At 44.7% G+C, this 26,961-nt stretch overlaps 1 protein-coding gene across 3 annotated transcripts in view; it reads left to right on the top strand.

Annotated features, from left to right (window-relative positions):
* The window catches only part of RAB17 (RAB17, member RAS oncogene family), a 59,720-nt gene extending 35,562 nt beyond the window's left edge, over positions 1-24,158 (top strand). For 2 of the 3 annotated variants that reach the window (XM_069225574.1, XM_069225577.1), the window contains exons 5-6: positions 8,237-8,330; positions 21,583-24,157. In XM_069225574.1, the coding sequence (XP_069081675.1) occupies positions 8,237-8,330; positions 21,583-21,701 (213 nt within the window). In that variant the 3' untranslated portion in view covers positions 21,702-24,157. Of the gene's footprint in view, positions 1-8,236; positions 8,331-21,582 lie in introns of all 3 variants that reach the window. The other variant, XM_069225576.1, reaches the window with a different exon arrangement.
* The last annotated feature ends 2,803 nt before the right edge of the window (positions 24,159-26,961 follow it).

Raw genomic sequence — 26,961 nt, 5'->3', positions numbered from 1 at the left:
CAATGCTGGTGTTGCCCCAGCACCACAGCGATCGGGTCCAAATATCTATCTCAATGGGGTTGCCTCTGGGGTCCAGCACTGCAGAGTCACTCGGTGGGTGCGGGCATTCAGTTGCCGGTGAAATTGTTCAATTTACTTAGCAGATACTGCAGGGTAATTGCTCGGCCAGTGGAGCACCTCTACATTGCAGCCATTTTCAAGCACTGTACGCTCCGCCCCCAATGTGCAACACTCTTAACTACAAGTTACACTGAGAGACATCCAGCACTGAAAATTACACTGAGGATCAAGCAAAACCTTATACCAAAAATATACACAATGGCCCTTAAAGTTACTCTGAGTCCAAGTCTTACTCATCACATTCTCACTCTATGAAGGTAAGTTGTTACCCTAGTAACAGTCATTGGGAGTTTGAAAATGAGTAATTTCTGGGATTGGCTGGCCCTAGAACTGTTACTGGACTGCTGGTGCGACCTGAACAAATTTGTCTCCTACCTGCACAAAGTGTTGCCTCATTTGGGACACTATCCACCAAGCATCTGTCCCCAATGACCACGCTCTTCCCAGTACATAAATGGGTACTTGAAATGTACCCACAAGTTGAGTTACATTTCAAAGGTTGCTAATATTTTGGGAGTTTTCCTAGTATATGGGCTACATTTAAATAAAAAAAGGGTGCCAAGCAGAATGCCTAAAGTGTGTGGCCAGTGTGCCTCCATTTCTGGACAGATGATTGATCAATTACAAGCTGAAGCAGGCTGTGCCATCAGATCCAGCATCTTTGCCCACTCTCCAATCCTCTAAATTCTCTGTGCCTCTATATGGAGACAGTGATAATCTGGAGCTGCAAGGGGGGTGGCCAGAGACCGATGGTGGCGGTACCAGCTTGAAGAGCTCCCGAGCCAAGGGCCCCCAAAACTGCATAATCCTGGTGGTCTTCCAGGTAAAAAAAACTTGGCGGGGTGGGGAGAGCCTGCAGGGATACCCAGCAACACGTAGCTTCATCGGTGAGAAGCGCCGAGCAGAGCCAGCACGACGAGATGGAGAGAGAGGTGGCAGTGGACAGAGGAGCACAGAATGGAGGACGTGGGAGACTAGACAGGGCCTGAGACCGAGTAAGTGGGCACGGATGTGTTGCCAGGGAAGGAAAAGCCGACGGGGAGCCAAGTTGAATTGAAGAGGTGTGAGGGCAAGAGAAGGTCACCCCTACCCCGAGAATCCCAGGAGGTGACGGGATAGGAGGGTTAGGGAGGAAAGAGAGAGGTGATCGGCTGGCGGGGCTGGCACTGGGGGCCCGAGGCTGCATAGGCGAGGAAGATGACGGAAGCTGCGTGGACCTCACCTGAAGGAGTCGGGCGACTTAAGAGCTGACCCCATCACCCCAATAGTGAGCTGGGAGGGAGCCTGGCAATGGTGAGTTAAAGAAGGGCCCTCCACGGGGTTGCGAAGTCCAGCACGGCCCCACGGGCGGACGCCTGCTGGTGGAAGATTGGGTGCCACGCCAAACAGAGGAAAAAACAAGACTTGGCGCAAAAAAGCATTGGCAGGCACAATGGGCGAAAGTGCGCCACCACGGTAAATGCCAACCTGAGGCTGCAGTGCAACGGTAAGTCTCCCAGAGGGAGGAGATGAAGAAGTGGATGGGTGGCTCCGTCAATGGATTACTGAGGCCAGGTTTGACCAAGGGATTGAACTGTTGGGCTGTGGTGGGTGGCTCCTTCCTGCTGGGAGAATACAGGACTGTCTATCGGGCCCCTCTCTCTCCCGGTGAAACCAGGTGCATAGCCAATATCACTGCACCCCCTCTTTCAAGGAATGAACCCGCGGCTGGGGGGAGCTGTAAGGGGGAGCCAATGCCTCAGGGCTCTGCGGCAGGGACACTCTAACCGCCTCACGAAAAGCTGAAGAGAAAGGTAAATCGACTGGGCCTCAACCTAAATGGTCATAAACGGCAACGGAGCTGGGCCTAGTGGCACGACCACGGAGCGTGATGCTGCCAAGTGGCAGGAGTAAGCATGGGAAAATCCACAAGCAGGAAAGACGCTGTCCCCCTGCTTAACGAGGAACTCAGACCGGATGGAACTGTGGAGCAAGGCCCGACACTGCAGGATGCCATCCAAGCTATACCAGTGACGAGAGAGGCCTTGGAAACCAAAATTGATACGCTGGGGGTGGATTTGAGCCTTTTAAGAGGCGATCACCGCAGATTGGCGGAGCGTGTTGCTGCGACGGAAAGAGAGGTGGTGGGTCTGTCCTCAGCAGACTGGAGAAACTATATAGCGAAGCCTGAATATCGGGCCGTCTGCCTGACACTACCCAGGAAGCATTGATAGTGTCTCTCTTGAAACTTAGCAAACCTCCCTGGGATTATAAGGCTGATCGGCCACTGTCGATGTTAAATGTTGATTACAAAATCCTTAGTAAAATACTTGTCACAAGATTACTCTCCCATATGCCATGGCTGGTGCACCAAGATCAGGCTGGATTCATCCCTGGGCGTAGCACGTCTCTCAACATCAGACGTCTACTCTCCATGCTAGATCAAGGGGCCCTAGACTGTGATGGGGCAGTGATTATGGCTGTGGATATAGAAAAGTCATTTTAGAGCCTGGAGTGGGACGTTTCTTATGCACTGATGGCACAAATGAGGCTAGGAGGAGGCTTCATAGCCTGGACTAAGCTGCTATACACAAACCCAACAGCGCCGGTATGAACGAATATGGTAATCTCACAGAGCTATAGAGTAGAGAGGGGGACGCGACAGGGGGTGCTCGTTGTCCCTGTTGCTATTTGCCTTGGTAGTGCAGCCTCTGGGAGCTAAAGCGAGGCAGGGAACATGCTATTGAGGACTGAAAGTAAGGGGGCATTGGCATAGAATAGCATTATATGCTGATGACATGTTGCTATTTTTACAAGAGGCCAAGGAGGAACTGGCTGGGGCCAAGAACATGCTGGCCGAATTTGGGCTATTATCTGGCCTTAGGGTAAACCGGCAGAAGTCTTGAGTGTACCTAGTGGCTGCAGGATTGGAACCGCAGGAGGACCTAACCTCACTGCAGTGGGCCCCTAGATGTGTGTCTTACTTGGGTGTCAGGATCTACCATGAGCGAGCGGATTTTTTGGATGGCAATGTGGGCAGTGCCTTGCAGACCCTGAAAACTAGTGTAGCATTTTGGTCAACCCTTCCGCTATCAGTCATAGGTAGAATAGCACTACTGAAGATGGTTGCCCTTCCTCGCCTCTTGTATTACTTTGGAGCGCTACCCCTGTGGATACCCCGGGTGACTTTCAAAGAACTAGACTCAACAGTGATATCATTCATATGGGGATCTTCCCACAGATGAGTCGCATTAACTACACTGCAACGCCCTGTAGCACATGGAGGGCTAGCGGTGCCAGATATCGAGGGATGTTATTTAGTGGCCCAGTTGCAGTGGTTTGCCTAATGGAAGACATTGGAGACATTGGAGAAAAAGGCCAGAGAGAGGGGGGAGGGTGTCAAGTGCACTACTGTGACAGACATTGACGAATTCAAGGTGATCATGAGGTGCTGGAGGAGGGGCCTACAGCGAGCCCGGGTAGGAGTGCCCTACTTACCTACCCTCCCGATAACAATGCTGACGGCACTACCTTATTGGGGAGATTGTAGAGGCCTGGCAGTGTGGGGAGAAGTGGGATTTCCACTATGGGGGACCTCTATAAAGGCGGGGAGTTACTGTCATTTGACGAACTTAGGGTGGACTATGATATCCCAAGGGGGCACTTACGTCTTATATAAAGCAGCTACTATGGCGATATGCCACCATTGGAGGAATGGTACGGTTGAGCCACCGGGGATGGGTAGCTGTGATTATTTGGCTCGCTTTTCAGGCACTGTTAAAATGATTTCCAATTTGTATATGGCTATAGCTAAAGACAGCCGCCAACCACTTGAACAGTTGAAGTTGAAGGCTAAGTGGGAGGAAAATCTGGGTACCCTGATATCAGAGGCAGCCTGGTGCTCCATCCTTGACAGAATGCCCAAAGTATCACAAAACACCCGATTTAAGCTGATTAATTTCTACGTGCTGCAGAGAGCATACTTGACCCCAGAGCGCATACAACAGTACTTTAGAGTGGAGGAGACAGGCTGCCCTAATTGTGGGGAGAATGGGACAGGGCTGCTCCACATGTTGTGGAGCTGCCCACAACTGCACCAGTAATGGAAGGGGGTCACAGAGCAATTATTAACATTGCTGGATAGGACTATCCCCTGCACACCGGGACACTGCCTGCTAAGTTGGTACCCTCATACCTCGAAAAACAGAGTGACTAGTGGGTTTCAGGATTTAGTTTTCATACTAACAAAGTGTGAAATAACGCATAATTGGAAAACAGCGGGGGTCAGACTGCCACATTGGCGCACTGAACTAGAAAAATTGGGCATCAACAGAGGGCGTGGTATTATTTAGGGAGGCAAATAGGGGGATCGGGTGCCTGGAGAATGCCCGGGCATGGGTGGCCATTGTAGATTACTTTTGGGCAGCACTTGTGGGAGGGACTGCCTCAGCCTGAGGATGTGATCTGCTTGCAGGGATCCATAATACCATGGAGTGGCCGCTGACAGAAATTAGTTTGTGCCCCTATTCGTGACTGGCTACTAGTGGAGCTATCAGGAAGGTGGCTTAAATATATTATCCATGATGTGGCCGGAAACCCATTAAGACAAGCACTGTTTTCCTACAATCAGTGCAATCAAGGGGGGAGGGATGGGGTAGTTGGGGGGTTTATTGTTGCTGTTGGTTACTGAAGGCTGGAAGTGGACATCACAAGTAGAAGACGCATTGATTTGATTATGTACAAGAAAGCTATGTTCCTGGCATTGTTGACTCATTTTGTAAATGGAACAAATGCTGTAGGATTGAGCTCAATCGGGCCTTCTGTGTTGTTGAAAACCAATAAAATATGTGTTAAAAAAACTCTGGAGCTGCTAGAACAAGCTGGGGAAATGGTGATAGAACAAGTGATAACCCCAGAAGATCTGCACTGCCAACTGCCTCAACAAAGTGAATGATGGCTGGTGGGCACTAATGGGCTTCCAGTTGCCTCTCCTTTAAGACCATCGGAATCAAAGAGATCAGAGGGAGGATATACAGCCAAACTAATGACCAATGAAAAGGCAGAACATCCTTCCCCCAGACTCATGGCATCAGCATCGCCTCACAAAATTGCTGTGGAAGCGTGTCCTTGCCTGACACAAAAAAGTAATCTATTGTAGACCAAACTACTACACTATCAAGTGAATGTTAAAAGGATAGTGAACTGAGCGTGAAAAATCTCAAATGACGTGGTCTGCATTCTGTCTCCCTGAAAGATACGCTTCTGACAAGGAGCTTTCTTCTGACTACAGCCCTTTAGCTGCCAGCCTTGGCATCTTGTGCGACATTATGATTTATATAGGTTCTGTACACTTACCTGTCAGTTCTTTCCTTGATAGTTTCAGTGTGCGCAAAAAGACGAAATGCACTGAGAGTGCTATCTATTGAGGCTAATCCTTGCTAGCTGGAGGACCAGTTTACTTCTTCACAGGGCCCAGTTCGTGGCTGGCACGAGCTTGCTCCTTCCTCATCAGGCTACTCTTTATCATCAAGAGCAGCTGATTGGGGTGGGGCGAGTAGTAGCCCTCACATGAGCAACCCAGGGCCATTCATACATCATAGGACACTAAGACCAGGGACCTGTAATTCCAAGAGGTGCAGGCCCACCTGGAGAGTTGTAGATGATGGGGGTGGGAGCACTCTAGGAAACTACATGCGTGGTGCACCCGTAAATTCCTTGGGCGCCCAGCTATTTTGGCGGCGGTGTAGAGCATTCCTGCATGAGGGAGGAAAGATTAGATCAGAACACGACCTCATCTGTAGTAGCAAAAAGCCCGGCAAGAGGTTGATTTAAAATTGATCCTCATTGAAGTTCAAGCCTTGAGATCGTACCAGCTGGACACGAACATGATGGAGTAGTCAGCCTCTGGCAGGAAAGGAATGGAAAGTAAACAGCCATCGAGTCATGCAAAAACTCATATTTTCTGTTCTTGGAAAAATGCCCACCAACGGGCACCATAACTTTGTAGCGAAACTTGTCCAGGATATCTTGCAGAATGCCAAGACTGCCAGTTGTAATGCCAGGCAAATTGCAGAAACCTCCACCGATCAATATATAGGGACGTGCTAGCAAACGGCATGCAGGTTTAGAGCTGTGGAGTGCCGGTCTCTGAGCTTGTGACTCACCCTCAGAGCTGGGAATGTGAAAAGAAATAAAGACCCAGCAGTAATGAGTGATGCGTCCCTGAAGCGTGTGAAGCAATTGATGTCAGAACAAGTGAAACTCCACTGAAGTATGCGAGAACCAATAGGGATTTGGGACAGTGCACGGCTGGAGAGAGTGGGACTAATAATACCCATCAAAATGCTGGTGCCACTGGTGTGGAAAGGGTAAGACTCTTTTGAAGTGCAGGGACAGAGATGGGGAATGAGTGAGAGTCCGATGAATTGTATGATGTCATTGCATGGGAAAGAATGATGCTCCGTTGAAGTGGGAGTCTGATGATGGGAGTTGTGTGAGACTTCATTCACATGCTGATGTTGAGACGAGTGAGACTATGAACTTGACGGCAGCGATGGACCAATCAAAGTATTTCTCTCAAATTGTGTGAGACTAGTGGGGACTGAGAGATACTTCATCAAAGTGTATGGTGTGAACAATGTGAGGAGTGGGATTTTACACAAGCGCATGAGACCAGTGATTTCCAGTTAATCTCCAATTCAAATGGCGTGTTTGAAGCCAGTGATGTGAAAAAAAGTTATACACATATACACAGCTTTCATAAAGAGCCATGCTACAGGTTAATCATTCCAGTGGTGCATTGGCTGTATGTGGTTTCAATTTCTGGGTAATGGTTTGGCTTCACATGGAGCCTCCAGATAATATTTGTGTTCATACCCTTAACAAAACTGTAGAGCCTGTTCCTCAGAACAGAGGGGCAGGTTGGCCTAGTGTGTACTTGTGCATGTTGAGGTTCGCCTTAAACTTTTTGACACTTCCCTGTCACCCTGTCTGTAAACTTTGTTGCTTTTTTGGGAATATTTCCAGGAGGGGGCTAGCCCTGAGACCACCCATCAAATAACCTAGATCACAGGTTCTGCTTCGTGTGAAACAGGAGTTGAGGTCTTTGTGCCCGTTTAGAACGCATCAGTTGTGCACGTAAAGGGCTCTGTTTGGTACCTCCAAGGATAGCTGTGTCTTGATGCATCTAAATATCACAGTCCACGACCTCTATCTGTGATGGTGATTCACTCTCTGGGGAGGAGATTCAAAGATAACCTTTTTGCCTCCGAATTGAAGGCCAGATGTACTAAACGTTTTGCAGGTATGGAACCCCTCCTATTTGCTACATCAGAGAGTTTGCTACTAGGAAAAAATATCTTCTTATTTTCTAAACCATTTTAATCCAAAAAGTTTTTTCGCCTCGAGAAACGAGTTTAGAAATGATTACCACTTTTGTATTTGAAAGGGGCATGTTTCGGGGATCTATTCTAAATACTGAATTCAGTGATCTATGTATCAATGGGGTTTCGACCGCAATTCCGATCTCAAATCCATTTGTAAATAACTGACGTCCAAGTTGGGGTGGTATATTCCTCCTTCCCTTTTGCACATTGTGGTGCAGCGTCAGGGTGAGTAGGCAATGGTCTGGGGGACCAATGCCAGCTCTCAACAAAGTTTTTTAAAAATGAATACTCTATTATTTTTTTTAAATCAGCTCTGTTTACTTTAAGGAAAAGGTGCTGCTTAAAAAAAGTTTTCGGTTTTCAAATGCAAAAAACAGGCATGCTGGTCAGCTGTGTCTTGCAGGCCACTATCCCTGTCTTTGCAGCCAACGGGAAGGAGTCACTATTTGTGACCTTCCTAATGAACATTAATTGATGGCGGGTTATTCTGTAACGCCCCTCGGGTTCGGTATTTTGCGAACAAACCTATTAGTACTAAAGTCGATTTGCAAAATTAAGTACTGGTCGCAGAAAGTCGGAAAGCAAATTGAGAACACTTTGTATGATCAGTATCTTTGTACATTTGCCAGCATCAGCACTGTATATGAAAAGGTAACACATCGCCATCTGCAGTTCTCCAAGCTCACCACAAGATGGCGTCCTGGCACTCAGCACTGAAGTAAAACATTTCATTTTGTGATGTACATCCACAGGAGGCTCAGAATTTTGCTGATGACAACAGTGTTCTGTTCATGGAGACTTCGGCCAAGAACAACCACAATGTGACCGAAGCCTTCCTGGCTGTGGGTAAGCTCAAACATGCCAGTTTACTGTCATTATCATGTGGATGTCAATTCAGTAGCTCTCCTTCAAGTCATGACAGGCCCAGTGTGTCATACTATCTGTTGTTAATATCCCGTCAGCTCTTGTCGTTGTCCTGCCAGAGTTTAGCTATAAGGTTGTGCTGGTGTACTTATTGTCAGTATTTTGCCTTCACCTCGTGTTAATGTGCCTATGTGTCTACCACATCTCCATCACTTCTTGTCCAGACCCCCAGAATGACTGCAACTGGAGTTTCAATGTCTCGTCACATGTGTTGATCCTCTGGCACTCCTGAGCGTGGTGCCAACCCCAACCAACCAAAGGGCTGCTCGATGATCAACACAAGCACTCGTCATCAAGGCCTTTTCAAGTGCCAGATGGAGATCAGCTTAAGATAAATGTTGCAGGACTGCATGTATTCTCACACATTTCCTAAAACATTTCTGCATACCCTGCCACTCGCTTGCAGTGACATGGGTTGAGCCTTACTCAACAAAACTCACACAACATGAAAACTCTTCTAGGAAGACTGTGCACTTACACTCTCTATCAATCCTTCAACTGACTTTAATGTATCAAGGTCCCATTTCGCACCCCTTTTTGTAACAGCCTAATGCTTAAGTGCAGCGACAAACCCAAATAACAGTGCAGTTTTGGTCACCATGCCTAGAGGTGGGCGAGCCAACCAATTAACAGGGAGGGCCGAGCCAAGCCTCTGGCTTGTCTTTTGGAGCCCATGGACGAGCCGAGCACTGAAATATTGCTTATGTAAAGCACACAACAAACATCAAGTACAATGTGATAACGTCTCTTCACAATTCAATAAAGGTTATTTATTTAACATGTGGAAGCTTTGACATCAAACATCACCCTGCACTGAGAAGTACGTATTAAACGCGATAGTTTTTAAACATGAGCCCCTAGTGAAGTAAGAGGCAATGCAGATGTTATGTAAACCCTGTGTGTGGCTCAGATTATTATAAAACAAGATAATAGTCTAATAAATCAAACCCTTAGGTTTTACCAACTGGCATTCTGAACTCAAATATTTGAAAGTGCTTTTAATACATGATAAAGAAAAAAAGGAGTTTGGGTGAAATAAAATATTTGCCTACATTTATGGAATTTCAGCGGTGAAGCTGTGATTAAACCAGGTTCTATGTTCCAACAGGGCCTCGAGCTGAGCTAGGGCCAAGCTTTAGGCTTGAGCCTGGCTCGAGCTTTCAGTGGGTTGCCCATATCTAATAATGCCTGGACTAAAACACTAATCATGCAAGTCACACAACAAATACACTCTTCCAACCACAACACCCAACACTCGTACAGCGTAGCATGCTCCCCATCTGCTAATGTGCTTTGGCGCCTCAACCGGGTTACAAACACTATATAGATGCATCAACAAAACATTAAAGTACAATATTCTCAGGTTACTGTCCCGTCAGCTCATTTAATTCTCAGGTTGTAGTGGTGTAATGCAACATTATGGGGCCATGCTATAGACTATGGTGAGGTGCCCCAGGCACTTCCATATCTCACAGACACTCATAGGGCTAGTAATGAATGAGGGACCCCCAAAGAGTGGGGACACCCTGCTTTTCAGCGGCTGCAGGGACCTACATTGCAATGCCATTAGGTTGTCAAAGTTTTATGATAAAGTAATGTCAGTGTTCTGTCACTTGACATCCTTGTGGTGTTTTAATTGCACTGCCAGCTCACGTCAAAGGCATGTCATCTCAGTGCCATTTAAATTATGGACTCATATCAGTGCTGGGCCAGCTAATACCAGTGTCCTCATAACTCATGTCACAACATATTCTTCTTCTTCTAAGTGATTGAGTTTCAGTGGTCTTCTCTGCCATTGCAGGCAACATAAAAAGCAGAATTAATCTCTGAAGAAGAGATGCGCAAACCAATACTGCACTACCCTGGTGAACATTATATAAACACATACTAGTAAAGCCAATCAATCACAAATTTACATTGCAACCTACTGCTTTGCCAATATATGTTTGTAAAGCATGAAATTAAAAAGGTAACCATAAAAAATAATTCAAGATAATGGAGGAAAACAAGCACACATCTTACTATATCTCAGAACTGTACATTTAATTCAACATGTTTAATTATTATAAACAGCATGGTTTATTTTTTTAATACTTTTTCACTCAGGAAACTTCGAACTAAACTTAAAAAGAATAAGCAAGCGTCAGAATTTAAACAAAAATGTTTGCCAAGGTCTAATTTACTTTCCATTAGACTCAGAACTGAAACAAATGCTAGAGCCATTTTGTTCTCTGCAGTATTCCAAAATGCAGATTTATGGGCCTCCAGGGAAAAACATCTATTTTTAAGTGCTGCTATATGCCCCTGTCTCAAACTCCAGCAATGGGAGTGCACCATGCAGCCCCTCCCACAGTGCCATAAAAGCATTTTGAGTGCCAAGGCCTGTGCTTTCATGCAATTTGTGGATTGCAGGTGGTACAACAAAACAGCCCTTAAATGCTGCTCTTATTCATACCCTGCCTGAGAGCGATGAGTAGGGAGTCATTTGATAGGGTTACAAAACATGATTGAGAAGCTAGAAAACACATCCATTCTCATGGAGTGCTGAAGGAAAAGAAAAACGTAGTTCCCTGACTGTAGGCAGAAGAAGATTGCACGCCATCCAGTCAGAAGAATGGTAAAGAGGCTATGCTCCAGATTAGGGTTAGGCACAATAAGAGGAAGGCAACTGATTGGATAAAAGCCAAACAAACGAGAGTGACACTAAAGCCAACCAATGGAGAGGAATGGACAGGCCGTAAGCCCACTGTAAGCTTTGGTTATGGTTTACAAGAGGTCTTTCGCAACCATGCAGCTAAAATATGCTTGGTAGGCAGGACCTAAAGCTTAATCAATTTTCATTTATAGTCTCAACTTTAATGATTGCGGGTGGTAGAGGCCACTGGTGATGAAGGAGAGAACTCACATTCGTAAATCCCATCTCAAGTACAGATCTAGTGTACCTAATGCCAGTAGTCGGTTCTCAGTTCATATGCACCCAGAGAATATGTGAATTCCTGAGTACCATGAAATAGGCAGCATGTCATGGAATGGAACAAGAGCTCAGTAGATAATGCAGAAAAGGATGCTGGTTACCGCTATACTGGGATGCAAAAGGTTGCAGCATTCTGTGACAACTTTTCAGGTGATCTCACAGCAGGGTCAACAACAATACACGGTGCCGATGGCTGTGCCTTGCTGAAATTTCATTAGAGCATTTTTAGAAAGGATGATAGTTGAAGTTTAATGCTCTGAGCATGCCTAAACCCGGCAAGACTTGTATGTCACCATTATGGGCCCGGGGTACATAAATAGGCTGGGAGGCTTGTGTATTACAATGTTTTCAAACTCAGGCCTCAAGTTGTCCCTCTGTAGAAACAACTATTGAATGGCTTAGGTTCCAGGTAGTTACCTCCAGCCCAGCAGATACTCTCCTTAGTGCAACCTTTTATCTATGTGCTTACGTTGAGACTTTCAGTGCCTTTTCACATTGTATGGTGCATACAATTGAAGATTTAAGCCTCAAAATCTGTGTGTGAAGGCTCTCCAGAAAGTGTTAATTTTAGTGTTTAGTAGGTAGCTTTCGCACAGGTAACTTCTCTTCTGTCAACTCCTGTGTGTCTAGTCCCCCACATTTTGCAAAGCTAGAAATCATGAAATCCCTGAGCTCATGGATACTATTGCCTTTAAAAGACTAGTTGAAGCTATAAATGAACAATATAAAAAGGCACATCGCAGCTATGGCAGACACTGTACTTTAGAGCGTATTGAGTAATTAAAACATGAATGTGTGTCCCCTAAGAAAAAATCATGCCTTTCTTGGCGGAGGATGCAGATATTGCTCAAAAGGGAAATGCTAATGTGTTCTTGGGGGATTTCTAAGCACTCCCTGAAAGATTTAGTGGACATCCTCATAGAATTTTGTTTTCCAAAATCAAAACTTCACTACCTGAAACATTTAATATGATCCCTGATATTTTTTGAATTTCCATATTCAATGGCATCTACATTTTTACATGACAGCAGAGCATTCCCTAGTAAGCAAACTAAGATTACCAGTGTTTCATATACATATGTATATGAGTGAGAGTGTGTATGAGTGGCTGTGTACATAAGTGAGTGGCTGTGTCAGTGACTGTATGGCATAGTGAATGGATGTGTGAGTAACTGTATCGTTGAGTGAGTGGATATGTGAGCAGCTCTATGGGTGAGCGAGTAGTTGCATCAGTTCCTGAATGGGAGACAAAGTGGATGTGTAAGGAGCTGTATCATTGAGTGAGTGGGTTTGTGAGTGGCTGCATTGATTGTGTGAGTGGGTGTGAGGGGCTGTACAGGTGAGTGCGTGGGAGTGTGCATGCTTGTATGGGTGAGTGAGTGTGTAAGTGACTGTAGAGGTGAGCGAGTGGGTGAGTTAGTGTGTGTGTGTATGAGTGACTGTATGCATAAATGAGTGGCTGTGTCAGTGACTGGATGGGATAGTGAGTGGATGTGTGAGTGGGTATGTGAGTGGGCGCATTGGTGAGTGAGTGGGTGTGTGAGTGACTGTATCAGTGACTGAGTGGGTAAGTCAGTGACTGTATAGTTGAGTGAGTGGACGTGTGAGTGAATGTATGGGTGAGTGAGTGGGTGTGTCAGTGGCTTTGTGGGTCTCTGAGTATGTGAGTGGGTGTATGGGTGTATGATGGGTTTGTGAGTGGCTGTATGTGTCAGTAAGTGGGCCTGTGAGTGGCTACATGGACTCTGAATAGAAGTGCCATATCAGTGAGTGAGTGGTTGTATCAGTGACTGTGTGATTGAGTGGGTGTGTGTCAGTACTTTTATTGGTATGTGAAAGGGGATGTGAGTATTTTTGTGTTTGTGGATGTATGTGAGCTCGTATGAGGGTGTGATTAGGTGTGTGAGTGATTGTGTGGATGATGTCATCCTTGATGTCACTAACCATGTACTGAGTGATGTAATATGTGAGGTCATAAGCAGTGCATTACGGGGGCGCAAGGTATAGTTAGCTCAGGTAACTATAACTGCTGAATGTCACAGGCTTTGTATGACTGAAGTGTAAGCCTAACTATAACCTGCCTGTAACCTTTGGGTTTTTCAGCAAATTTCTAAAGGTTTTTAAATGTTATTTCCTGACTATAACGTCCCTGTAACCTTGTTTTATTTTAGTAAATCTCTAAGGTTTTTTAAATTCTATTTCCCAACTATAACGTCTCTGTAACCTTTGGTCTTTTGAGCAAATTTATACGTTCAAAAAGAATTCTATTTCGTAACTATAACATCCCCGATAACTTTTGTTTTTTTGAGTATATTTAAATTGTAGTTTGTAACTATAATCTGTATGGGTCTAAAATGGGTGTGTGACTGCTTCTAGAGGTTGGTAAGTGGATGTAGGAGTACATGTATGGGTCTGTCAGTGAGTGTGTGAGATATTTTGTGGGTCTGTGAATGGGTGCATAAGTCTCTGAGTAGGTCTGTGAGTGAGTGCATGAGTGTGTCAGTGCGTCTGTAAGTTGGTGCATGAGTCTGACGCTGTGTGTGTGAGTGGGTTTGTGAGGGGGTGCATTATTGTCTCAGTGGCTGTTAGCGGATGCGTCATTGTATGAGTGGGTCTCTGAGTGGGTTTGTGAGGGTCTCTTTGGGTCTGTGAGTGGGTGCGTTAGTGGGTCTCTGAGTGAATGGATAAGTGTCTGAGTAGTTCTGTGAGTGGATGTATGAGGGTCTGAGTGGGTTTGTGAGTGGGTTCATCAGTGTCTAACTGAATCTGTGACTGGGTGTATGAGGGTCTCAGTGGGTCTGTGAGTAGATGCATGAGTGTCTCTCTGAGTGGGTGTGTCAGTGTCTGAGTAGGTCTGTGAGTGGATGCGTTAGGGTCTGAGTGGGTCTGTGAGTGGGTGCATGAGGGTCTAGGTGGGTCTGTGAGTGGGTGCATCAGTGTCTGAATCGGTCTGTGAGTGGATGCATGAGGGTCTGAGTGGGTCTGTGAGTGGGTGCATCAGTGTCTGACTGGGCGCAAGAGGGTCTGAGTGGGTCTGTGAGTGAATGAATTAATGTATGGATGAGTATGTGAATGTTTTTTAATTTTTTTCCACCAATATTCATGAATGTCAAAACATTACACGGGGGGACCGCTCTGAGCATCACAACATATTTGCGAATATCACGTGTCATGAAAAAAATCTTCATAAGGTCATAATTTCACACTAAAAGACCCCTATATCACATCCCGGGGGTCAGGATACCTGCACCCTTACTCCTTATACCACTTTTCCTTTTGATTTTTCAGCCCTGGGGACTGTGTTCTTTTACCTAAAATGGCAGCCGCAACTTTCTGGTCAGGTTGAGGCCATCCAATCTCAGCATTCATAGTGTTGCGCGCATTCATGAATATGCCGTGAAAACGTTGCAATGGATCTGCATTCCTAGATATACAAATTTATTTCCCCTTTTAATTTCTTGAAAACTACTGAACGGATTTACACAGAATAATAAAAAGTGTAATCTGCGTACCAAAGCCTAGCTTTCTGCCAAATTTGGTGTAATTCTTTCCAGCAGATCGGGCTGTAGTCGTGTTCAAAACTCAAATGGGAATTACTATGGGAAACACACGTTTTTTGACCCCCCCCTTTTTTCTCATTCCCCGCTTGACAGATCACCCCAAAACGTCCAGTGTGCAACAAGAATCACTGGCACGCTTTTTTAAAAACAATTTGTGACGACTCGTCAAGCGGCACCAAAGATATAGGCAAGTAAAAAAAAAAATCCTGTGGAAACATGGTCCTAGCTATAATATATATACACTTTGATCTCAACTATATTTTGTTTCCAATAGAATAATCAAATGTCAGAAAAGAAAACCTTGTAGTGAAATCTGCAACCCAGCATAAGAGGAAGGACTTGTCAATGATTAAAAAAGAAACACTCTTACATAAATCTGTTATGTGATGCACTTCATAAGATTAGCTGCAGTAGAACTTTGATCAGGGTAGCTGCAGTTACCTATTTCTCTTTGTGATTTAAGTGTAGAGTCAAAAGAGACCTTAAATTCATTTACACCCTTTTTCTTAAGTGAAATGATCGAATAATTTTCACATTTTTCAGCTAGAGAAGATTTGTGGGCCCTATGTGTACTTATCAAATGAATGACAGGTCTGATGTTTAGGTAACACCCAGATTATTTGCTAGCTCTGATTTGTGGAGTTGGGAAGGGAAATATGTCACCAGAATAAGGAAGGGAGTCTCACTCTGGGGTGCAGTAAGGGAAATCCATTGTTCATCAGCTAGTCCTGAGAGGCTGACCACAATTTATTGGAGGTCCGCTAATATATATTCACAGAGGTGGCTGGCTCTACAATGTGGGGTTGAAAGGGGATACAATAATAGTAAAATAAAAAATAAAAAAACAGCACTTACCTTAGGACGGACGTCCTCCTCTCGTCAGCACTCCTTCTCTCCTGGGTGCAATGTGCGGTTGGACCCAGGAAACTGCAGAACCTAATCCTGGCACTGCTCTCATGCATGTAAGCATGAAAGGAGCATCAGGATTGGTGCTCACAAGAGCCACGGAGACCTGTGCTTTTTAGAGAAGTTTAAAGTGCGCATGTCAAGCTGGCCGCCGCAAGACAGCCGGCCAAAGGGACATGTGCACTTTAAACAAGTACACCGCTCCCTGCTGCTGCTACTCAGCAGCAATTGCCCTGCCCCATCCTGACACTCGGTTCAGGACAGGGTGATGAAAAAAAAATGGTAATAAAGAAAGTTTATTACCATTTTGCGTTTCCATTCAGGGGGTATTTTTCCTAGCGGGTGGTGCTCCTCCGCTCTCGTCAAGGGGCCTCTCTTGTATGTTGAGGGAGAGCTCGTGTAACAAGCATACTGGCTGTCTCTCATGTCATAGACCTGTAAAAGCAATCCCACGTGGCCATATAGATTTTGAAAATGCTAGATGTAATGATCAATGGGGAAAGAAATGCCACATGTGATGCTCCTGATAACACACACACATGATTCCAGTTTCATTTGGTGAGTGTGGCTGAAATGGAAGGTACAAATTCATTTTAGGGCCGTGGCTTCAACTCCATTGCTTTGTTGAAGTGGACAAGTATGCTGTGCCTGATGGTATCCAAGTCCGCCGATAGACTGAGTAATATCAGAACAAAGTAAATTCCTGATAAGTGCTCGTGGGCAGCTCCTCCCTGACGATGAAGTAGTCGCGTTCTTCGCCTTGGCTGGGGTAAAAGTCAGGCTGACAGTCGTTTACAAGGCCATCTGTTTTAAGATGTCTGTAAAGATGAGAAATTGGCATTACAGTGGTTATCGTGAAGAAGGAAAGACCTGAAATGTGTCAGATGTTTCTCAAAACTTCTGCATGCCTATCTTTTTATAAATAGTGGAGCTATTACTGAATTCTTCAGTTTGTCACAGTTGTGGTCCAGGGTGAGGAATACATTTTTTGTTGTGTTGGGGTAATTTAATCAAGATCTAGTTTCACCACATTTTATGAGAATGAGAGGTTTTGAAGGCTCCTATTTTATTTCTACAATCTACATCTAAGACTCTGTAGATCTTAAAAACCAGACATGGGATTGTGGAAGTCACCTGGGACTTGGTGAAGTTGAAGCAGTGGTTCATTGTAGCACTCCTATCTTGGCAGGTCTTCACAAAGTTGCTATGATGGTGGTGGAGTCAGAGACACTTTAGGGGTTTGAATCAGCTTTCCAAAATATGTTGCAAGATTTCTTGTTTGGGGTTTCAGCATTATTCATACAGCTCCTGGCATACGTTTGCACTCTGTATCACACATCTATATGTGGGAGCTGCATGCAGTGGAACTGCATAGTATTTTTGATTGCCTCCACAACCTTTCCATCGCTCTTTTATTGCGCGTTATTTTGAGGATTTCTTTGACAAACTATTTATCAGACTGCTTTTTTACTTTGGTCTTGTGATGTTTTAGGCACAAAATCAAAGGTTTGAGACATATCTTGCTTTGTTCAGCCCAGCAGAAAGATCATGAACAGACAAGGTAGTTCAACAACAAGAAAAGCTCATTGCATTAGTGGGCTTGGACAAAGTGTGGAGTTCATTTTGTGCGGAACATGAGTAGTCTGAGACAATTGTGTGAGTGTAGATTAAGTTTTGCTGCTTAGCAAGTGGCGAGTGGAGTGCCTTCGTTTCATGACAAGCTATAACTGTGGCAGCCTACATTCTCAACCTGCCCTTTGGCATCGGATTTAGCTGTAAGACTTAGCATTTTGCAAAGATGAAAGTCATAGCTAAGTGTAACATTTGGTCCATCCCAATATTTTTCCTTTGTCTCCAGTAGATATCTTGTAATTTTCATGTTTTGGATCAGTTTGGCGACTTAAATTGAACCCTCCTGCCTAACCAAAGTCAATGCGATCCCTGGAACAAGGAATAATTCAAACTGATCTCTCTAACACAGATATCAAGAAGGGTACCTGCTGGTGGGTGAAATCATAATTATACTTTTCAGGGTGCATAGCAGAAGCCAGGAGTGATGTATACTTGACTGGAGGTAAATTAAGTTCTATGACTTTTGGTACCAGGGAACCCTTTTTTAACGAGAGTTAATATTTACACTCATTACGTGAATTGTGCTAACATTAACAATCATTAACAATTCCAACGTGCCTGAGTGGTGAAGTAATTACAGCTATCACCTATAAACCTATTGGTAGGCTTAGCTGTACCTGACTATGGACACCTTTGGACACCTTTTCGTTTAAATGAAAATTATAAATACTAGGTGGAGGATGGTTGCTGCTCACAGAAACAACACAAACAATCTGTCCTCCACTCCATCTTTCCCAGTTTTAGACTACAGGAGATATATATAATTCTCACTTCCAGCAAACTCCTGAAAACATGACTATTTGATTTGTGATTGTAGGAAAGTACCATCTTGCCTGGCATGTTACCCCCATATTTCACTGTATATATGTTGTTTTAGTGTATGTGTCACTGGGACCGTGCCAGCCAGGGCCCCAGTGCTCATAAGTGTGCCCTGTATGTGTTCCCTGTGTGATGACTAACTGTCTCACTGAGGCTCTGCTAACCAGAACCTCAGTGGTTATGCTCTCTCTGCTTTCTAAATTGTCACTAACAGGCTAGTGACCAATTTCACCAATTCACATTGGCATACTGGAACACCCTTATAATTCCCTAGTATATGGTAATAAGGTACCCAGGGTATTGGGGTTCCAGGAGATCCCTATGGGCTGCAGCATTTCTTTTGCCACCCATAGGGAGCTCTGACAATTCTTACACAGGCCTGCTACTGCAGCCTGAGTAAAATAACGTCCACGTTATTTCACAGCCATTTACCACTGCACTTAAGTAACTTACAAGTCACCTATATGTCTAACCTTCACCTGGTGAAGGTTGGGTGCTAAGTTACTTAGTGTGTGGGCACCCTGGCACTAGCCAAGGTGCCCCCACATCGTTCAGGGCAAATTCCCCGGACTTTGTTAGTGCGGGGACACCATTACACGCGTGCACTGTACATAGGTCACTACCTATGGATAGCGTCACAATGGTAACTCCGAACATGGCCATGTAACATGTCTAAGATCATGGAATTGTCACCCCATTGGGGAGACAATTCCATGATCCCCCGAGTCTCTAGCACAGACCCGGGTACTGCCAAACTGCCCCTCAGACAGGGTTCTACCCTCCTGGGGTCCAGCCAGGCCTGGCCCAGGAATGCAGAACAAAGGACTTCCTCAGAGAGAGGGTGTTACACCCTCTCCCTTTGGAAAAAGGTGTCAGGGCTGGGGAGGAGTAGCCTCCCCCAGCCTCTGGAAATGCTTTGATGGGCACAGATGGTGCCCATCTCTGCATAAGCCAGTCTACACCGGTTCAGGGATCCCCCAGCCCTGCTCTGGCGCGAAACTGGACAAAGGAAAGGGGAGTGACCACTCCCCTGACCTGCACCTCCAGGGGGAGGTGCCCAGAGCTCCTCCAGTGTGATCCAGACCTCTGCCATCTTGGAAACAGAGGTGCTGCTGTCACACTGGACTGCTCTGAGTGGCCAGTGCCAGCAGGTGACGTCAGAGACTCTTTCTGATAGGCTCTTACCTGTGTTGCTAGCCTATCCTCCTTCCTAGGTAGCCAAACCTCCTTTTCTGGCTATTTAGGGTCTCTGCTTTGGGAAATTCTTTAGATAACGAATGCAAGAGCTCATCAGAGTTCCTCTGCATCTCTCTCTTCACCTTCTGCCAAAGGATCAACCGCTGACTGCTCAGGATGCCTGCAAAACCGCAACAAAGTAGCAAAGACGACTACTGCAACCTTGTATCGCTGATCCTGCCGCTTTCTCGCCTGTTTCCTGGTGGTGCATGCTCTGGGTGTAGCCTGCCTCCTTCTTGCACCAGCAGCTCTGAAGAAATCTCCCGTGGGACGACGGAATCCTCCCCCTGCAACCGCAGGCAACAAAAGACTGCATCACCGGTCCTCTGGGTCCCCTCTCAGCACGATGAGCCTGGTCCCTGGAACTCAGCAACTCTGTCTAAGTGACTCCCACAGTCCAGTGACTCTTCAGTCCAAGTTTGGTGGAGGTAAGTCCTTGCCTCCCCACGCTAGACTGCATTGCTGGGTACCACGTGATTTGCAGCTGCTCCGGCTCCTGTGCACTCTTCCAGGATTTCCTTTGTGCACAGCCAAGCCTGGGTCCCCAACACTCTAGCCTGCAGTGCACAACCTTCTGAGTCATCCTCCGGCGTTGTGGGACTCCCTTTTGTGTCTTTGGGTGAGCTCCGGTTCACTCCTCTTCCAAGTGCCAGTTCCGGTACTTCTGCGGGTGCTGCCTGCTTCTGTGAGGGCTCCCTGGCTTGCTGCGTGCCCCCTCTGTCTCCTCATCCAAGTGGCGACATCCTGGTCCCTCCTGGGCCACAGCAGCATCCAAAAACCCTAACCACAACCCTTGCAGCTAGCAAGGCTTGTTTGCGGTCTTTCTGCGTGGGAACACCTCTGCAAGCTTCTTCACGACGTGGGACATCCATCCTCCAAAGGGGAAGTTTCTATCCCTCTTTGTTCTTGCAGGATCCACAGCTTCTACCATCCGGTGGCAGCTTCTTTGCACCCTCAGCTGGCATTTCCTGGGCATCTGCCCAATCTTGACTTTGTCGCGACTCTTGGACTTGGTCCCCTTGTTCCACAGGTACTCTCATCCGGAAATCCACTTTGGTTGCATTACTGGTGTTGGTCTTCCTTGCAGAAATCCCCTATCACGACTTCTGTGCTCTCTGGGGAATATAGGTGTACTTTACACCTACTTTTCAGGGTCTTGGGGTGGGCTATTTTTCTAACCCTCACTGTTTTCTTACAGTCCCAGCGACCCTCTACAAGCTCACATAGGTTTGGGGTCCATTCGTGGTTCGCATTCCACTTTTGGAGTATATGGTTTGTGTTACCCCTATACCTATGTGCTCCTATTGCAATCTATTGTAACTTTACACTGCTTGCATTACTTCCTTTTGCTATTACTGCATATTTTTGGTATTGTGTACATATATCTTGTGTATATTTGGCATCCTCATACTGAGGGTACTCACTGAGATACTTTTGGCATATTGTCATAAAAATAAAGTACCTTTCTTTTTAGTACCTCTGTGTATTGTGTTTTCTTATGATATTGTGCATATGACTCCAGTGGTATAGTAGGAGCTTTGCATGTCTCCTAGTTCAGCCTAAGCTGCTCTGCTATAGCTACCTTCTATCAGCCTAAACTGCTAGAAACACCTCTTCTACACTAATAAGGGATAACTGGACCTGGTACAGAGTGTAAGTACCCCTTGGTACCCACTACAAGCCAGACCAGCCTCCTACAGTGACACTTTGCCAACAGTTTGTTTCTAGTGCTGGGATGCCCGATTGATTAATTGATTGATTCCCCGACATCATTGTATTGATCTATTTAAGTCGTGATGTGCTACATCACAATGTGTTGTGAAAGTATGAATCAACGCATCTATCTTTCAATGTTTCTATATAATAGATGTTGATGTATATATGTCTATCCTAGTATGTATAACTCTGTGTAACTATGTATCTACTCCATGCATTGATGCAGCACAGTATCCCTTTAACCATTTATTTGTGTGGCAACGTTTTGCTCTAGAGATGTGCTATACTGAGGCAGTCCATCTCATTGCCTCTGTCTCACCTTCATTCACAGCTGAGGAGCTATTGAAACAAGAGCAGAACAAGAAGGTGCACAGCCTGTGGAGCTCTTCATGTGCAGAGCTCGAAGAAGCCAGCCTGGAAGAGGGGCATCGAGCATGCTGCCGCAGCTAGGAGAGGGGCAGGATTGCCCTGCTGCAGTGTGCCACGAGGGCTGGACACCTCTCCTATTTGATGTGTTAGTAGCAGAAGCACATTTGGAAGGAGAGTGGAATGTGTGGCGCTTGGGGCTCCACATAGAAGACTATAATAAAGGGGAGGCTGCCAGCCAGGTGCTTTGGATTTTTGAGATAAACAAGACTGTATGTGAAGTATGCAGCCTTGAATTGCATGTCTAAAGAGGATATAAGGTAGTGAGATGTGGGAATTAATACAATACACTCTGCTCTCGTGCTCTTCCTTTGTTTAAGTCCTGTGTCAGTTCCAGGTCCTTTGTGAACTGGTATTGTTTTCCCTCCAAAAAAGTGACTTTTTGGCATTTGATAAAAAATCATGTCTAACCCTCATTGTTGATTAAGGCCCCATGGAGTGGTTAAGTGAGTGGAAGGCCCCATGGAGTGGCTAAATGAGCGTACATTTTAGGGAATTTATGAGCTCATCTCTGCAGATCCCTCACATACCTTTGCACAAAAGTGAGTTTTATCTTCTTTCATTAGCTCTTCTAAAGGGTTGAGGGTGACGTGACAGGGCAGAGCTGGACTAGGTTAGTTAAACCTTCCTGTCTAACTCCTGAACATACATTCACCTTTTAAAATGTATTGATAAGCCCCCAGTGATGAGGCTTCTCCAAAGCCTCTTCTCTTCATGCTTCTCAGATCTTTCAATAAACAATTTTGTTCAGAAGGTTCTTTTCTCACACAGGTGTCAGGCTCACCATTGCAAGCGCCCTGCCCACAGGCTATGGCTGGGTAGTGGCAGATCACTTCGGACACACCCCTAGATTAATGGTCTATACATGATCAATCACCTTAACTCTCATCTGCCAGTCTCGTACCCTGTCTTCTCCTGATTCTTAGGTCACCCACCTCCAGGGTTGGAGTGGCCTATACGGTTTGACAGATCAATGGGTAGAACATTTTGTGGCTATTTGTGGGACTGGTTTATGGTCTGGTGCACCTGTTTTCATTGTTGATTTCCCAGATATTACCACAAACATTGCCTGCAGCAAGCTAAAATCTATAAGGTCCTTATACCTTGCAAAACACTTGTACAGTGTGTCTTCACAAGTTCAAAACTGGTCAATCTGACCACATGGGACACTTTTTAGGCGATCTAATTCACTAATAGGAGCTCCTTTTAATTTGGTGCCCAAGCTTATTTTCTGTCCCAGTCCCACCGCCGCACAAGAAATACCCTCATCCTAACAGTTAGCACATCATTTAGTTGCTCATCTACGCCCATCTAGATCTTTCATTTTGTGAGGAATCTGCCTCTACATGTTTTCCCTACTGAGAAATTCCAGTAATGGAAAGACAACCACAAGGGCAGATCCTGCAACTGGAAAATACACAGAAGAACACCAGGAAGAGGTTGAGCCGCTGAATTCTGAAGTTCGTCCAGATGGCGGTGAACTAACTGAATTGTGCCAGGTGAGTGACTGGTGTGCGTTTAGCCTGCAGAAAAGGCTTGGTGTTTAGAGGGTATTACTGCCTCGAGCACTTTTGGTGAGAGTGTTTATTTGGGTTAAAGCTCTACCCAAGCCAGATTTTCAAATCGCCTGTCAGAGTAAATTGCTGCGAAAAAAACTTCTTCATCTCTACAGATTCTCTTTTAATTGGTCTACTGGAATTATGTGAGACTGGAGGACCACATTATGTGGTAGGATTGAATAAATTATGTGAAATGAAAAGGCAAATTATGCAGTAAGGAGAGGCAAATTATGCTACATAATATTTTAAGAACGGTACAATCTGTGCCATTGTTAAATAGCTATTTGGATATTTTGAACATGTAAGGGATCCCATAGCTGTACCAAATGTAGGTTTCTTAAGAAAAAAATCTGTACACCTTCAGCAGATCCTTTTTAAAATGCAAGCAATTAATGATTTTGCCTTGTGTGGAATGCCATTGTATTAACACTTCCTTTCTACGCCTAGATTAAAACTCATTTTGTAAAACATACAATATTGTACTCAGTTGGAAACAAGTATATATTACACAATGATTGCAGTTAAAGGTGTGACTCTTATCCTACGCCTCCAAGTCATGTTTTCGAACTTGTCTTTAGTTTTAAATTCAATCTGTGTTCACACTGTAGAATCTGTTGAAACATCCCCTTTCTAACACGAAACAGTCTTAAAGACCAATATTCGACAGTGCGTGTGTGTCATGAAACTACATCAATGATAGGTACTTGAAGGTTCAAGGCCTTAAAAGAGAAGCAAAATGTTTCAGATTCTTCCGAATTCTAATTGAGATAACTGAATGAATTTGCACAAACAGTGAACGAAGCATGTTCATGACTAAGTCGTTCCTTGTATCCTTTTTGAATTACTTTAAAAAATAGGTTTTCCTTTTCTGGTGCACACAGTAGCCTTTACCCGAATCTGTCAACAGGGTGCAGAAATGGTAATAAAATACTCCGGGAATTATTATCTCCTCTTTAATGACTGAGTACAGCAATCATCGTGTGAAAAATCATAATTTGACGTATACAAAGTGTTTTACACTGCTTTGCTCTCCTTATTCAGCATTTAGTGATTCTTTATCTGTTTGTGGCAGAAAAAGCATTTTGTTGTTGGAATCAGGCACTTAAATTCAGAGTGGGGTCGTCACAGTCCCTGCATATGTGGATTTTCAGGCTGGCAGCAGGATCTTGGAACTCTCAGTCAGGTAAGGGATCAGGAAAGTAAACAAACAATCTGATGGATGGCTGCCCATTGGATCCTTTGAAACATTTACTATAGACCAATCCTCCTTCCTCTTCCACAGCTGACAAGATGGTGGTTCGCAGTTCTTAAGCCACGTCTCTCTAAAACACTGATACTTTAAAGACATATAAAATGTGCTTCTCAGCCTTCCTGCCCTTTGTGAAGTTTTCATGTATTTTTTTATCAGAAACTTAAAGGCTCATAGTCACGAAATTTCTAAATATAGTTTTAGTGATGTGAATGTTAGGTTAAATATCAAGTTGCTTCTGTTTATTAGTGCTTCTGTAAATTTGGGAGCTTGCAAGAGATGAAGCTGGAGTGCAGGGCAAAACGACACATTTTTCCATCCTTGCATTTTGTATTTTCATGGGGGGAGAACGGATGTGCTTATCGTGCTACATTTGGCATAGCTATACATATTTCCCAGCTCCCATCTTTAGCAAGGCAATCTTGACTTTCAGACAGATATTTGCAAATGTATATATGTTTTACTTGTTTTCTTTTTAATAATGTTGAAATGGGCCTTTTTTTGTTATGGGAAAGTGGGCCGGTAGCATGAAACCTGGCCACAAGCCCATGCTGCTTTTATCCCAATTTCTTAATTGTCCCAATAACATATTTATATCCCTCACATTCAAATCAAATCTAGATTTGTAATATAGTTTTACCTTGACCTCGCCCACAAACTGCTGTCCTCAAAAGACTAGAACACTGTTGAAGACCTTCTAATGGTTCTTGCTGGAGGTGAGAGTTGGATGGCCTGTAACAGCCGTCAGTTCAGCAGTCATTTTTGCCTGTAAGATATCTGTTTGGCTATCTTCACATTCTAGTTATATTTATTCATATGTTAGTGGGTTCCAAGAAAGTAAGAACGAGGGGCTTTGATTCTGATGCTGACTTACCATTAGTTGCAAATGTAGGTGCTCTCCTCATCAGCTATTTCTATTATATTGCCAAAGCGAGGTCCCTCATGCCTTTACTGTTCCCAGAATTAATATCTATGGCTGTAGACACATCCATCAATTAACGACTGGAGGGGTGCAACACAAACTAACTCTACACATGTATTCCATCATATCAGATTTGAAAGCTGCTGAGGGTGCAGAATGCTGTAGTATGTCTTGCCAAGAGGCTTTCCAGAAGGGGACACATTTTATCAGCTAAAATGTCTTGTCACTGGCTCCCTGTGCCGGAGAAAATTGTTTTAAAATATGACATACAGCATGCCAGAACACCTTTGTCCCAGAGTACTGAGAGGCGAGAATCCACCCTTTGACCTCTTGATTATTGCATGTTAAACTTTTTTGCAAAGGCGGGGAAGCTTTATTCTATCAAAGTCTTCACTAGTACTCCGTCCGTGGTAGAGATACGCATTTTCAAATCACTCTGTTTTAACCTTAGCAACCTTCAAAGCCCAATGACAAGAGACCCCAGTCCAGAGTTAGTTTTCACATTATATTGTTGTTAATTTCAGTTCCAGTTTGCAGTACTTCAGGCTTGAGATACTTCTGTTTACATTAAAATAGTTTCTCAAATGTGTCCCACTGCTCCTTTGAGTCACCATATATCAAGTACTCAACACAAACTAAAAATAACCTTATGGTAAGGCACCCTTTATGCAGCAGGCACATTACTGACCCATCTAACTTGCTGGTAATAGAACCTGTGAAGTACAGATTAGGCATAGATAACAGCAGCAAACACTGAAACTAGTAAACCGCACCAGGGGTAACATTTTTTGTGGTATGGTACCAGAACAACATTATGAGAATATTGTGTGACATAAGTATTTTGTATCATTTTTTTTTTATGAACACACTAGCTCATTGGTGCAAGTAATAGCAAATCTACACCCAATGGCACCATATTTTTGTACATACATTTCATGCCAGAGAATATTTCTTTGTACGACATTTTGACACACAACCTTTTTCAAGATATGTGTTCAACTCGCCGATCTCTTGCCAGCTTTTCTAAAGCTACTATTTTACAGCACACCTCGATGTTGGGATAAGGTTTATGGGGTTGGCTACAAGAATATCATTTGCTTTTCAACATATCTTTCTCCCTGACATGGTTTCCCTATCATCTTCAAGTCTCTACCATCCCAATTAATCTCAGTAACCTCAGCCCCATCATTGTTTGCATCATCTTTTTTTTATTTATTTAGGTGGGCTGAGACACACCACTGGTTGAAATCTGAAATTTATGTGCCTGCTGGGAGGTGTAACCTAATCCCTGGGGTACAACACAAAAGGCCCAGCTGACTGGAAGACATTTGTAAAGACAGCTTGATAATCAGAACCTGCCTGAGAGCCACAAAGTCACCCTACTATGCTAGGAGGAAAGAAGAAGGGAACTTGGGACATGGGGGTGTTTTGTTGCTGCCATTGATGCCAGGTTGAGCCTGAACCTTCTCCAACCAGCCACAACAAACCTGTGCATTGACAGGGATCTGTATTGCCCTTTCTTCAGCCGCAGAGGAACGAGGAGGAAGTTGGACA

This window comes from Pleurodeles waltl, chromosome 3_1 (genome assembly GCF_031143425.1).
Source record: "Pleurodeles waltl isolate 20211129_DDA chromosome 3_1, aPleWal1.hap1.20221129, whole genome shotgun sequence".
Lineage (NCBI taxonomy): Eukaryota > Metazoa > Chordata > Amphibia > Caudata > Salamandridae > Pleurodeles > Pleurodeles waltl.
This window is presented reverse-complemented; position numbering and strand designations above follow the sequence as displayed.